Below are 13852 nucleotides of genomic sequence, written 5' to 3'. Positions count from 1 at the left end.
GGATCAGTGGCCCTGGCTGGTGTCGCGGTATCTCCAGCGCCCCAGAAAGCTGAGGTTTATCTGCGGTGATCGCCTGATCCCCAGTGGCTCCCGTGTGCCACTGCAGGTAGCAGGCGGGCTTTATTTCTGGCGGGTGAGGGGGTGCGCTGCATTCCCCCAGTTCCCAGTTTGCAGGAGGAGTAAATGGAGAGACGAGGGTCTGGGCGGCGGCCCCGGTCTCTGTTCGGATTCTCACCGCACCAAGCCCAGCATTTTGGAGAGGTGTCCCCACCCACCCTCTTCATGGTGTTTGCCTCTTGATAAGCGGATATAATATATTTTAATGTAGGGTTCAAAGCTGTGAAGAAACCTTGTCTTTTAAATGCTGCATAACTCGTAAAAAGCAAAATATTAGGGAAAGGAGAATAATTTGTCCGTGAGAACCGAGATCCTGATGGTGCATTAAACAGCCAAATGAGTAAATGTTTTAACATAAATGCCCCAAATAAATTATTTTATTTACTTAAATGAAACTAGAATGATATGCTAGAAAGCCTGGGGAAGTAATAGCGTATTAGGAGGTGAAATGAAGCCCCCCCGTGAACATGGCCTGGGGTCCTTGCTGCCTCCCGGGCGCTATATCTCTGTATGCGAGGCTGAGTGCTTTCTGGTTGGGTTGATCAGTTAAGCGTGTGTTCCCGCCTGTGCGGGCCCAGCTCCGGCGCTCGCGGGAGCTGAGGGAGTCACTTGCTCCGGCTGTCGCTTTTTTCGTCCCTTCGCTTCTGGTAGAATAGTGGCGGTTTTGCGTAGTGACGTTAATTGGCCTGCGGAGGAACCCGGTGCCGTCAGCTGGCCGGTTAGCTCAGTTGGTTAGAGCGTGGTGCTAATAACGCCAAGGTCGCGGGTTCGATCCCCGTACGGGCCAAAGACACTTCTTTTTCTCCCTCCTGTTCGTCCCAGCGGCCGCCTTCCCTCCGCCGCGCTTCTGCTGGCACACGCGGTGTTACCCAGCGCGGAGCTCACCTGGCGCGCTGCGGCACGGGCCTTGTTCCCGCGACTGGTGGAGCCCGGGCCGGCTCCGGCATGAGCGCGGGTTCCTATATCTGCGAGGGCGGCTGCCACGCCAGCCCGCCCGCGGCGTCCTCGGGTCACCCCTGCAGGCGCGTTTTCTTGCGTGAGGGCTTCACTTCGCGCGTGGCACAGGCTCGTTTGCCGCCTCCTTGTTGGGCTTACTGCCCACGGGCGCGTGGAACCCCGCCAAGTAAGAGTGAGTGACGAGTACATGCTTCGCCTTACGAGATGGAACGCGAACCCGCGTTAATTCCCTGCAGCCGGCTTATACCACTCGTGGGTCCCACTCGCTCCCACGCACCTCCGAAGGCTTTTGCCCCCGCCAGGCCGCCGTCGGTGCCGGGCGGCCCCGCCCCAGGGGCGCGGCGGGCTGCTGCCGGGGGCGCCATTGGCCCGCGTACCGCCGGTGCCCCTCGCTTCGCCCCGCGCCTCCGAGACCTCCCCGGGGGGGCCGATGCGGCTCCCGCCCGCTGACGCCTGCCAAGATGGCGGCTCCTGAGGAGGGGGGCACGGAGGCGCCGCCGACCCCTCCTCTCGCTGAGGACGAGCCCCCCGGGGGGACGGCCGCCGCCTGCGGGGCTGCCCTCAGCGTGGCGGCGGGCAGGGCTGCCCGGCCGGCGGAGGAGGAGGAGGAGGGCGGCGGCGCGGCGGAGCCCGTGTGCCCGCCGCCCCCCGCGGAGGTCCCGGAGCTGCTGGCGGTGACGGAGGAGTTGGCGCAGAGCTTGGCCGCCCTGGAAGGCGGCGCGGCGGCGGCCGGCACCGTCCTCTACCTGCAGGCGGACGGCAGCCTGGTGGAGGGCGCGGGGCTGAGCGCCGAGGAGCAGCGGCGGCTGCTGGAGCAGCTGCTGGCCGCCGCCGGGAGCCCGGGGCCGGGCACGGCGGAGCCGCCGCCCCCGCCACCTCGGCACGCCGCCACGCCGCTGGCCCCCGCGGAGCTGCAGCGGGTCATCGAGCAAGTGAGCAAGGCCCAGGAGCAGCAGAAGGCGCCGACAGCCGCCCCGCCGGAGCCCTGCCCGGGGCCGCCGCCCTGCCGCCGCGGAGGGTGCCCGCCGCCCCGGGACGCCGGCCCGCTGCCGCCGCAGGCCTGCGGGGCCGCCCCGCCGCTGGCCAGCATCATGCACAACGCCGCCCAGCAGTTGCAGAGCGTGGCCCAGCAGGTCGCCCTGCAGCAGGGCAAGTCCTTGGCGGCCGCACGGCTCCTCCCGCAGAAGGTAACCGGGGCGGGGGCTGGGCGCGGGGGCCGCTGCGGCGCCCGCTCGCTGATGAAATCCACCGCCCGGGGCACGTCTCGGAGGGCGCTAGGTTTTTTGTTTTCCTCCTTCCTCCTCGGCCACACCTGCCCTTGGGTGTAGAGACTCGAGCCTCGCAGCTGAAAGACACAACTTTCAACGTGCTTTAGAAAAATCTGCGTTTGAATGTAGATAACCAGCTGCTGTGGTCAGTATTTTGGCCCGACTACACGTGCAGCTAAAACGGATTAGAAAAGCTGTTTCATAGTGGTTAAGTGGCAATGCACAGGTAGACACTGCATTCCCCTCTTACAGAAGGTGACAGTACCTGGGCTTTCTGCCCACGTTTTGGGGTGCAGGTGTTGTCAAGTAACCAGTTCAAGCTGAGGCAGAAATTTGGATGAGGAGGGAGATGAACAGTAATGTATAGCTCCCCTTAATCGTGATCACGAAGCTTTTTTTCAACTGAGCACTTACAGTAGTAAGTCCTGGATCTGGTATTTGGCCCGTATCATTTAGCAGGCTGTAAGTTCTCCTGCGTTTGAGTTGCTGAAGGTTATGACTGCACCCCTGTGATGGCATTGACTCTGCTATTGCAGAACAGCTCTGCTTGCAGGATGCAAAGCTCTGACATGGCACGAGAGCAAACTTTACATGCTTTAGTTGAACAGCAGTCACATCAGGGAATATGCAGGAAAGCCCAGAGCTTGAAGGAAGGGAATCTGTGCTTTGGTGTTAAATCTGTGCTTTGATGCATTAAAATGGAAAACTAATGATGGGCATTGGGTTCTCTGTGCTTTGCTTTAAAGACATGTGTGTATCATCTTGATAAGTATTGTCTTTATAGATACTGTATTTGTGTAATCTCAACTCTTCCTTTTTTTCCACAAAAGCAGCTGGAAGCCATTTGTGTCCAAGTTCAGCCAGGACAGATGAAGGAAACCGAAAGGCCAGTGCTTTCATTGGCACCAATCCAGTCCAAAACTATAATGCTGAGTCAGTCGGTTGGTAGAAATTCTAGTATATCAGGACTTGGCATTATTAATCCCCAGATAATTAGGATACAGCCTGTTACAGGAACTGAGCAGCAGCAGCTATTCCTGCAGAGTTCTGAGTCTCCAGTTCAGTTGCTTATGCAGAGACCTTTACCATCTCAGGGATCAGTGTCTGTGAACAAGATTCCCACATCTAAGATGATAAATGGACAGAAAGCTACGCGTGCCACAGTATCGGCTACGAGGTCTCCAAATATCACCATGGTTGCAGCCAGTTCAGCAAATACTCTGATACCATGCCTTGAAAAAAACCCAAAGGATGACAAGTTAAAAAAATCCTTGAAAGTGAAAACTCGTTCTGGACGGATTTCACGACCCCCAAAATACAAAGCTAAAGATTATAAATTCATTAAAATGGAGGATTTGGCTGATGGTCATCAGTCCGATTCTGATGACTATTCTGAGCTGAGTATAGAAGATGATGAAGAAGGAAAGGTGAAGGGAAAGGATGCATTATTCAGTTCTTCAAATTATAATCTGAAACCCAAAATGTTTAAATGTCAGACTTGTGAAAAATCCTATATAGGAAAAGGAGGATTAGCAAGACATTATAAACTTAACCCAGGCCACGGACAGCTGGAGTCTTCACCTCAAAAAATACCTTTAAATAAGCCTAATGGAAGTATATTTGTGGACAATGCCTGTGGAATAAGAGAGGGAATGATGAGTCCAGCACATTTGGATTCAACTGCTGTCACTTTAAATAATGAAAATGCACTAGCTACCAATCTGGAAGGAACTGTTGATTCAAAGGCTGGAGAACAGGTAAAGTGTGTTATTTGGAAAAGCTACCAGTTCTATAGAAAGTAAAATGGCACTTCTGTAGCCATATACTGTACTCATTCATCTGAGTTCCTGTTGACAGCAGCATAAGTATTTTTGACAAGACTAAAGGCAGGGATTTAAATGCATGTCAGTTCAGTAGGATGTGTCATTAGTAAAATGTAGAAGTTTTGTACTGCTCAGATACATCCACCAGTATAGTAAATTGAACAAATTTCCCATGTAAGTGCTTTAAAAATCAAGTTATTGTCTCTTGCAGCGTTGCAGGAATAGTGTTCTTGCACAGGCACATAAAACAAAAAAGTTTGCTGAGTGTTCATTTCCTATTGGTTTTCTGACATACAGTTTTTGGCTTGAAAAACCCTAGTTTGTGTAAATGGCTTTCTTCTCTGCATTTGGATAAGACTACTGTGTGGTTTAGTTCCAGCCTTTAGCATGTTAGACAGCAAGACATCATCTGCTCTGTCAATTTCTGTTACGGAAATAGAGATTTTTCTGTGATGACGCTTGTTTGGAATCCAACAGAGCTTTTCCCAGAGCAGGTTTTTGAAAGTGTGGCTTAGCTATGCCTGCAAACCGAACACGTTGGTGAAACTTGAGTCTCTGGGTTGGAAGCTACTGTAGCTGCACATTTTTTTCTGTGATGTTTTTGGCTGTTTACTTCAAAGTAAAGTTCCTCTTTTAATGTTGAAATGGCTCTAACATCTTGCAGCAAGAGCTGATACAACTGCTGTCTGGGAAAAAATACTCATTTAGATGCAGCAATGTCACATTTATTAGTGTTATTTATAAATGTGAAGTTGTTCTCAGAAATGTGAAAATTTACAGCTTAAGATGCCAGTGCAGCAAACAAACCTCCCCCATTTCTACACTCTTATGTCATCTACGGAAACAGAATTGCAGAATGCTGAAGTCTGCTCTCTCTATTATTGTGTAGTGTTACTTCTCTGTGCAGCACTTATTTTACTCAGGATGATGGGAATTTAGAAAAATTCCAGTCAGTCTCATGTAATACCACTACTGACTGCTAGATTGCTATTGCACCTGCTACTTTTAACTAGCAAATAAGAATTCTACAAATTTGCACTTTAGGTTATTGATTTGTTCCGGGTTTTGGCCAGGTGAATACTTTCTAGGAAGAATAGCAGGATTATTAAAACTGGTACATTGATATAGACAGGAGGGCAGTCAAGATCCCCAAGCTCAACCTAGTCTGATGTCATATTTTGAACTAATTTAGTAATTTAATCTCCAGATAGAACTGACATAAATTTACCCTTTTTAGAGCTCTCCTAATCATTAGAATAGTGGGGGACTACCGAATATTTGGATTGGGATGGAAATGTACGGATTATGAAAAAAAGCCTCATCTAGCTCAGGACTATTGTAAATGCCTCTCTTAAAAAATACTGGGACATTATTAGAAATTCTAGCTTGGAAGGGAAGATGTGTTCAGTAAGAAATCACTGCTTTGATCAGTAAAAAAAATTTGCACTGAAGTCACAATGGTAACAATAGAAATTGTACTTCTCAGCTGTGTTCTTAGGGAAGACTAAGGATTTTGAAATGTGGAAACTGGGCAATATATTATATTTTCATTTTTAGTTACCAGGCTTGTCAGTGTTCATGGCTGTTCAGAATTTTTGCCTTCCATATAAAGCCTCTGTGCTTTGACAGTTACAATGAAACCAGTTTTTTCTTTGGGTGTGTTTTATGGGTCATTATTTCTACAACTTCTTTATTTGAAGAGGACATATTTTATTTCAAATATATTACATATATTTAACTGACATAAACCAGCTCTTCAATTATATTTCCTTAAGCTTTGTATTTTGTATGACATTTTGTGGATCAAAAATTCTGACTTTGCAAATTATGGCATATATGGTTTGCAGAAGTAGAGGTCTTACTAATGTGGTGGATTTATTCCACAATTTTCTTCGCAGCTGTGCTTGTATCCAGCTTTCTATTTATTTAATATGCTATTTATTGTTTACATAGATGAAGAACTTAATCATAAAATTGTCTTCTTCAAAACACTGTTTAAAATGGTGAACAAATACTTTTTCTTTTAATTAAGATTTGTAAGTCTGCAGAAAGCAGACATATGTTGGCAGAACAACAAAATGAGACCAGTTCAGGACACCGGGGACCCAAAACACCAAAAGGACCTGGAAGACCCAGACGACCAAAGAGACGTGGTCGACCAAGGATGGGTGGAAGATCCAAGTGTTCTGGAAGGCTTAGCAGACCTGGTCAGTCCCCTTCAAAGTCACTTAGTAGTGTGTCAGCAGAGCACAATGTATTCAGAAGAAAAGCTAGGTTAAAAGAGGTATGGTTCTCTTCTGCAATTACTTCACAAGTATCTTCCCTCTGACTTTTTTTTTAAATCATTTATGTTCAAGGAATCATTTTCAGAAAGATTGATTTTTATTTTTTTTAATGATTTTTTTTTTTAATTATATCCTTGTGTACTGACAAGATGAAAGCCTAAGACATCTTCTAAGAAGAAAGTTTTTAAGTTGTCTTTTAAGGAAAAAATACTTCTAGCAGAACACTGGACAAAGAGAATGTGGGAGTTCAGTCTGGAGAGGGTCTTTTGACATGTAGATACCCTCTCGCTGTCCTTCTGGAGAAGCAAAGTTATTAACTGCTATTGTGTATCTCCTCCAACACTGTAAAAAGAAATAAACCTAACTGAGGTTGGGCGACATCAAAAAGATAAAAAAAAAGCAACACAACCAAAATAAAAAAACCAAACCCACAAGCTCTTGGAGGAGGATAGAATTGGGATAAAAATCCATGCAACTAACACAATATTCTGTTTGTTTCCTATGTGTTGTGGAAGATCCTTTATGGCTGTTGATGTTGCTCTTCTTTGTATGAATTGGCAACATTTGCGGGACTGAGCTTTGTCTGTATAGGGGTAGTAATTGTTCTGAGGTTTTCTAATTTATCTCCTCGGTTGGTGTTAATTTGCATCTATTCTCAAAGCTACTTCAACATACAGTGCATTTTTCAAAAAACGTAGTGATATTTTATGGTCTGAATGTGGGATGCATAACCTCTGTAGGCTACTTTACTCTAATAAACTCTTTCTGGCTTTTGACAGCTGATACAACAGTGTGATAATGAAGACTTAATGGAGCTGGCTCTCCCACGTCTTGCAAAACTTGTTACAGTATATGAATTCCTGTTGATGAAGGTAAGTTTTTATGTAAAAAAGTTAAATTATTTTAGGGAGACTTCCACTAGCATACATAAAAAGATTCCTTTAGAGATGTATTTGAATTTCCTAAGTTAGAGTTGTGCAAAATGTATGTGTTCTATGCATCACTCCAATCCTAACACAGGCAAAACTCTGGTAGGTCTCTTGATTGAAAGCCTGGCTTTTTGCTGCCTAGGTCAGTGGCATTTTTGAATATTCCATATCTTTTGACTTCAATATTTCCGTTTTAAAATGTTGAACAAAACAAACTGACAAATTTCATTTTTTTTTTTAAATATAGGGAGGGGGAAACAAACCCTTTTTTCCCCTTTTATTTCTAGGTTGAAAAAGGGTATCCAGCCAAAGCTTACTTCCCAGATGTGTATAGGGAATTTGAAGACTTGCATAATATGGTAAAGAAAATGGCTTATGATCACCTCAGTAATTCTGATTTGCTGAGTTGCCAGCAGCCTGTTGAAATAAAAGATGCTAAGGTAATAAAGCACTCTATTTGGAACGGTGATTTTTTTTTTCTTTGTTATATTTATTTTAGGTGCTTTGCATTTTTATTTGATAAGCTTTGTCATCCTGGTAATGTTATTTAAAGAAAGTATGGTTTTTGATGAGCAAAATAGACATTATTGTAAAAAGGCTAATATCTAACCGAAAAGTCAACAATAAAACTGCAGTTCTAGTTTGTGGCAGTAGATACAACTAGAAATACATTTAAAATAAAATTCTAGCAGCACTGATATCTGTCTTGCATATTTAGGGTAGTATGAAGCTGCATGTTTCTGCAAGGTTTATTCAGCATTAACTGCTAATAAAAATACATCTTGATGTTGGATTAGGATGGAGTGGGTTATATTTAAAATGAGTGGCCTTGATTTAAAGAGATAGGTGGTTTCATTGCAAAATGAGGACAAACTGAATATATCTATGCAGTCATACTAACGAACATGAAAGGCAGTGAATACATTAATAAAACTGCAAACTTATTTCAGTGAGTCTTCATTTTTTTGCTTATGCAGCTGCATCTAGAAAGACAATGTAGGTTTGGTTTTCTGGTTGTTGGTATTTGTTTTTAATGTGGATCTGTTTGTCCTTATGGATCCTTACCAATTTATGTTCCCCTTGCTTAGAACAAAAGTATAACATTTGTACATGTACTTAACACTTGTGGTTTTCCCTTCTCTCAGTAGAGAAAACACTCTTCTGTATACTGCCTCCACCTAAATTTCCAAACAATGTGCTCATGAAGGTACCTGAGCACTGAACTTGTTAACTGCTATAAGAAGGGAACAAAACTCAGAGTAGGGATGGTGGAGATCAGATTTTGCTTCTTATAATAACCCTGGTTTAGCAAATGAAGTCCTGTATGGGCTGTTAGCAGTGGTTAATACTTACTTTTCAGAATAAATCGTGATGTTCAGTGTACATACTAAAAAACTTACTAGAATTACAGTGTGCTCATCTGGCGATTTTGTAATTAACATTTCCTTTTTGGTGAAATGAAGGTGGATCAAGCAAAGAGATGCTGTTGATACTGGCAGTCCTAAAATGGAATCTCTTTCTTGGTTCTCTTAGTGTGCCTTCTTAATACAAAAGTGTGCTCTTAAAAACCAAAAACCAACAAACAACCCGAACAACAACAACCAAACCAAAACCCCAAACCAGCAAACTGGAGAAGCTGTATAGTAGCACACCTACATAAGGATGAAGCACAGGAATGGAATGGGGGCAGGAGGAATCCATAACTACTAAGAGATGCTCTTAAAGAGGAAGACTGAGATGTTTTTTTAAATAATGGAGAGCCTCAACAGTGTTCTTTATTAAATTCTGCTCTTAGTAACTGTCTGTGGGTTCTATATATAACCATTGTACTCTTAATTTTTTTTTAGTTTGCCTGTTAATATTCACCTTCAAATAAAGGTCGTGTTCTATTAATATGGAGGCTACTAGAAAATATCGATATCTAAATACTTTATTGAGCTATGACGATTGTTGTTAGACTAGACCCCATGTAGTTCTAGTTCAGTTTTAAGGAGACGAATCAGTATTTCAGCATGTGTGTATTCAGACTGGAAAGGCTAACTGACTTTTTTCCTATAACTGTTTTTAAAGGTTGCTGAATCACTAGGAATTACAGAAATACTCACTGGAGAACAAAAGACGGGAGGCGTAGACTCTTGTTCACAATGTATAATTAAAGTGGTTGGTGAGCAAGTGCCTGTGGAGATACTGGGACAAAAACGGTTAGCTGAGGTATGGAAAACCTTTGTGAAAATTGAAAATCAAATGAAGACAAATTAAAACTTGTTAAGCCAGCTAATTATTCCGTACAAAACCTAACTAGTATTATCTGACTCGTATTAAAGTAAGGCTATCATGGTGTTTGGAAATACTTAAAAAAGTGCTCTCTACTGTGGTATCACAGCAGAGCGTGTGAACTAGCATGCTAAGGTGTACTTTGGGAAGACACTTGGTACCGTTCAGGGTGGAATCTCAAAGGCTTACAGGTAATCTCATGATATAAGGATGGAAGAATTTTGTTGAGGTGCTAGTAAATGGAGGCCACACAGTGAGAAGGATCCTCAGATTCTACTAACTTGTGTTAGAGTAAATGGGATTAACCTAGAGCAGGTGCAGATGCTGGAGAAGTGGTTGCTCTGCTAACTGGTGGTTGGCAGAGGTGCATGAAAATAATTTATTTCTTTCTAACAAGCCAGTTGACCCGATTTAGTCTGTTTAGAGCTGTAGCAAGGAACAGTGTTTCCTCTTCTTAAAAGTCACATCCCTGTGGTCTGTCCCCTTAACTGTTCTACATCTTATTTAATCCGGAGTTGTTTCTGGTGGTGGATAAATAAGACTAGTGCTTTTCCACTTTCTGCCTGTGGTTGAATTTAAAGAGCTGATCAGTATTTCTTCATTGACCAAACAATGCTGGGCAGGCTCTTCACAGCCCTTTACTGAAGTTGGAGAGTGAGCTTATAGTAGGTTTCATGCTGTACAACTACTCGGAAAGGCTCAAGAAGCAGCTTTGGTGTTGAAGCGAGGGCAGATTGTTTCAATCAAATACCAAAAGTGGCATTTCGACGAAGTGTGAGGTCTGTGTTCAAATCCTTTTATGAAGACCTTTAGTGTAAAATCCTGTTTTCAAGGAGAGCATCAGTTCACTGCCATGAAGTGCCCACAGTTAGTTTGTCATCTTTTCCAGTATTGTCAGCTGTTACGGTGGCAGCCAGTTAATTATCTCTTGTATCGACAGAGCTCAGGGGAGGAACTGTTGCCATCAGCCAAAAGGACCAAGTTAGAAGACGTAATGGAGAATGTGAATAATGCTTATGCCAGCCAAGATGAAGTGAAAGAAAAGAGTGGGAATTTGTGTACACTGTTTGAAAAAGATGGTAACCTCTTCAGATTTTTCAAATCATGTTCTGTTTGTGGAGGAGCTGAACAAGTCTCTTTGTTCTTCAAGCTACTGTGATTTTTGTCTTAAGGTTCCACTTCGTAACTTGCTTCCCAGGTCCTTTAAAAGCAGTTGTTTAATTGAAAAGACCTCATGTGGGGGGGAAAAAAGTTACGGATGATGCAGTCACGGCAGTAGCTCAACACTAAATGCATGATAATCCAGTTATTTATACTTCAGCAGTACTAGGAGCATAGTGCTATCTTGTACTGTGTGCTTCCTGACTGCTTCTTGGCCCTTAGAGCGGAGGTGGTGCATGACCTTAGTGTCAGCTGTGGGAGAGCAGAGGCAAGGGAAGCAGCGTGTCCTTCCTTGTTGCCCTAGCAGGTCACAACAGCAGAATCATCAGAGCTTTGTGTGTCCTGGGGGAGGGGGCGCGCTGGCACAGGCTGCCCTGTATCCCAGAGGAGATGCTGGACCTAAGAATTGGCATTGTGGCACCGCTTTGCACCACAGCCTTTGGGTGGTTGCCTTTCTTTTTATCCCATGTCTTTATTCCCCCTGCCCGTCAGACTGGCAGGGGAACAGTGGATTGGGAAGTGAGATGGGTCTCCACGTGTCATCTCTAAACTCCACTGGTCTGTTATGCAAAAGTGTTGCAGTAATTCAGAGGTGTTGTGATCACTGTTGTGAAAGATTCCAGCCCTTACCCATCTCTAGTAAGGTGTGTGTATCAGTACCATCTCTTGCTTTGCAAATACCTCTTTTGGTGTTGCTTGTAAGCCGCTTTGCTTTTGCCCTTTGCACGTCTTTGTGTCAACAGTGGTGGTTTTGTTTTCCCCCCTTAGTTGTTTTTTCTTTCTCTGAAAGGCTCTCTGCATGACCACGCTTAATCCTTGTTGTATTATGATTTTCTTCTGCGCTATGAGTTTTTAACATTTTGTTTCACATCCACCTGCTAGTAAGGCCTTTGCTAGTCTACAGTACAAAAATTTAAAAATGGTCCTTTCTGCAGGGTTAGGCTGCCTTTGTTGTACAGTGGTATCTTTCACAACAAGAACAACCTATTTGTTCCTTTTGATCTTCAATAATAAAAACTGGCACCTCATGCTATTACAACATAGTAGCTATTGTTCAGCTACCCCCTGGGTTTGTGACCTGGCTCTCAGGCCAGATCAAATAACCAGTAAAGCACACTACATTCCTAGTGTTTTTTACTTTTTCTGTCACAGGATGAAAGTGCTCCTGGGACTGTTAGCACAGCTAATTAGAAATGTAGTAACTTGATGACATGTCTGAGTCCAGGATGTACTTGATTATCAAGAGAAATTGTATCAAGTTTAAATGCTTCTGTCGATTTACAAATGGTAATGGGGATGAGCAGCTGACAACTTTGTGCCTCACGAATTCTTTATCTTTTAATGTTATCGGTTGTATGCCAAATGGAAGAAAATTGACTTTCAGCCCAGGTTGTTTGCAGGATTAACAAAAAAATGCTTCTAACGTAAGCTCCTGTGGTATGGAAATATTCAATATTTTGCTATCCAAAAATTCCTTAAGCATTTTTATACTGGCCTTCTCAGGGGAAGTGCTGTGAAACTGTTCTAAGCTGCTTCAGGTTTGCTAATGTGGGGAAAGCAAGCAGGGAAGCAGTCTAGCTTTTCCTCCAAAATTATTGCTGAAAGATAATTTTTTGGATGTGCAATATCAGATTGCCCAACAAAAAGATATTTCTTTCACATTTTCAGGTTTTAATCCATTAAATGGAGAAATCCTGCTTTCAGAAGATAGTGATGTAACTTGCTGCACAACTGGAAATACATTGCTGACAGTGGAAGAACATAACTCACTTGCTGATTCAGCAGTTAGAATCAATGCTGAAAATTCAGGTACCTTCTCCCAGACTGTGAAAATGAGGATTGAGTATTCCCAGCCTGTGAACATACAGGGACCAGATATGGCAGGTGAGGCACCTCCACTACATTCTGAAGTTGTATTGCCTGCTGAAGTGGACGGCTCACCTGAATTAGTTCAAGCGCACTTTGTGAGTGGGAACACAGCAAGTGGGCTGTCAGCTCCTGAACTCTGCAGCTCTGTGTCGGAGAAGGCAATGGGCAGTCTGAGCGCTAACGTACCAACAAGCAAAGGAGATGGTCACAAGCAAAAATATCAGAAATTGCAAGAAGAAAACCAGAGTTTTGCAATTAAAGGACATTCTGAACAACCTCATAATGCTGATGTGGCTGATGAGATGCAGGAACTTGAAAAAGTTTTTTCAACAAATGTCGTGCCAATAACCTACACACACAGCACCCAGACTGAGTCGCACCAGAGCCCTGCCCAGGAAGCCTCTCTGTCTGCTCATGTGAACCATGAAAACTCTTTCAAAAACATGACTGAATTTTCATGTGGGACATGTGAACAACATGAGCTGGAGAATACTGTTACTGTAGATGAAACTGTAGCCTTTGAGATTACTGATGAGAGCCATGATTTTTTGTCTCAGGGACATGAACAGATTTTTATTCAGACTTCAGATGGGCTTATCCTGTCTCATCCAGATACTGCTGTTTTGTCTCAGGCAGAAGGTATCGTGATTGTAACTGATTCCAATGGTACTACGATGCACATTCGCACACCTGAGGGGATACCTTTGGAAACTGTGGAAGCACTATTGGCAATGGAAGCAGATGGCCAAAGTGAAGACATTTTGCTCTCGCAAAGTGAATTGGAGCCATAAATTAGAAAACTGTATATGCTTTCTTCTGGAAAAGACTGACTATAAAATGTATATTTTTTTAATGTGAATACTGAAATAACGGAAATTTAACTTATTTGTAAACTGTTTTTATGCCCTGTACTTTTTATAACTTATGTTTATATATATCTAGCAGCGTTGCAACCAAAAATTATAGAATTAACATTGTTCTATTTGCTTTATATGTTGGGGGTGGGTGGAAAGTGGAAATCTGTCAACCCTAAAACTGTTGCACTATTCCCTTTTGTTACATAATTCCTTTTCTCTTTAGCCATCTAAAAATGCAGTAAGTTGTACTGCTGTTCAGCAGTGATGTGCTGTGTACTGGCAAGCTGTATATGGGTAAAATAAAGACTATAT

The 13852-nt window shown here is 43.6% G+C and overlaps 1 protein-coding gene across 1 annotated transcript; it reads left to right on the top strand.

The window, feature by feature from the left end:
• Window positions 1-1535: 1535 nt before the first annotated feature.
• On the top strand, window positions 1536-13631 carry ZNF839 (zinc finger protein 839; the record flags this gene model as incomplete). Its single annotated transcript, XM_080345943.1, has 8 exons — window positions 1536-2261; window positions 3173-4099; window positions 6198-6449; window positions 7230-7322; window positions 7667-7819; window positions 9450-9590; window positions 10594-10732; window positions 12483-13631. 8 exons carry the CDS (start codon window positions 1536-1538, stop codon window positions 13472-13474), a joined length of 3423 nt encoding a protein of 1140 aa, XP_080202069.1. The 3' UTR covers window positions 13475-13631.
• Window positions 13632-13852: the final 221 nt, after the last annotated feature.

This window comes from Nesoenas mayeri (assembly GCF_963082525.1).
Source record: "Nesoenas mayeri genome assembly, chromosome: 5".
Classification (NCBI taxonomy): domain Eukaryota; kingdom Metazoa; phylum Chordata; class Aves; order Columbiformes; family Columbidae; genus Nesoenas; species Nesoenas mayeri.
The sequence above is the reverse complement of the archived record's forward strand: the minus strand, read 5'-3'. Positions and strand labels throughout refer to the sequence as shown.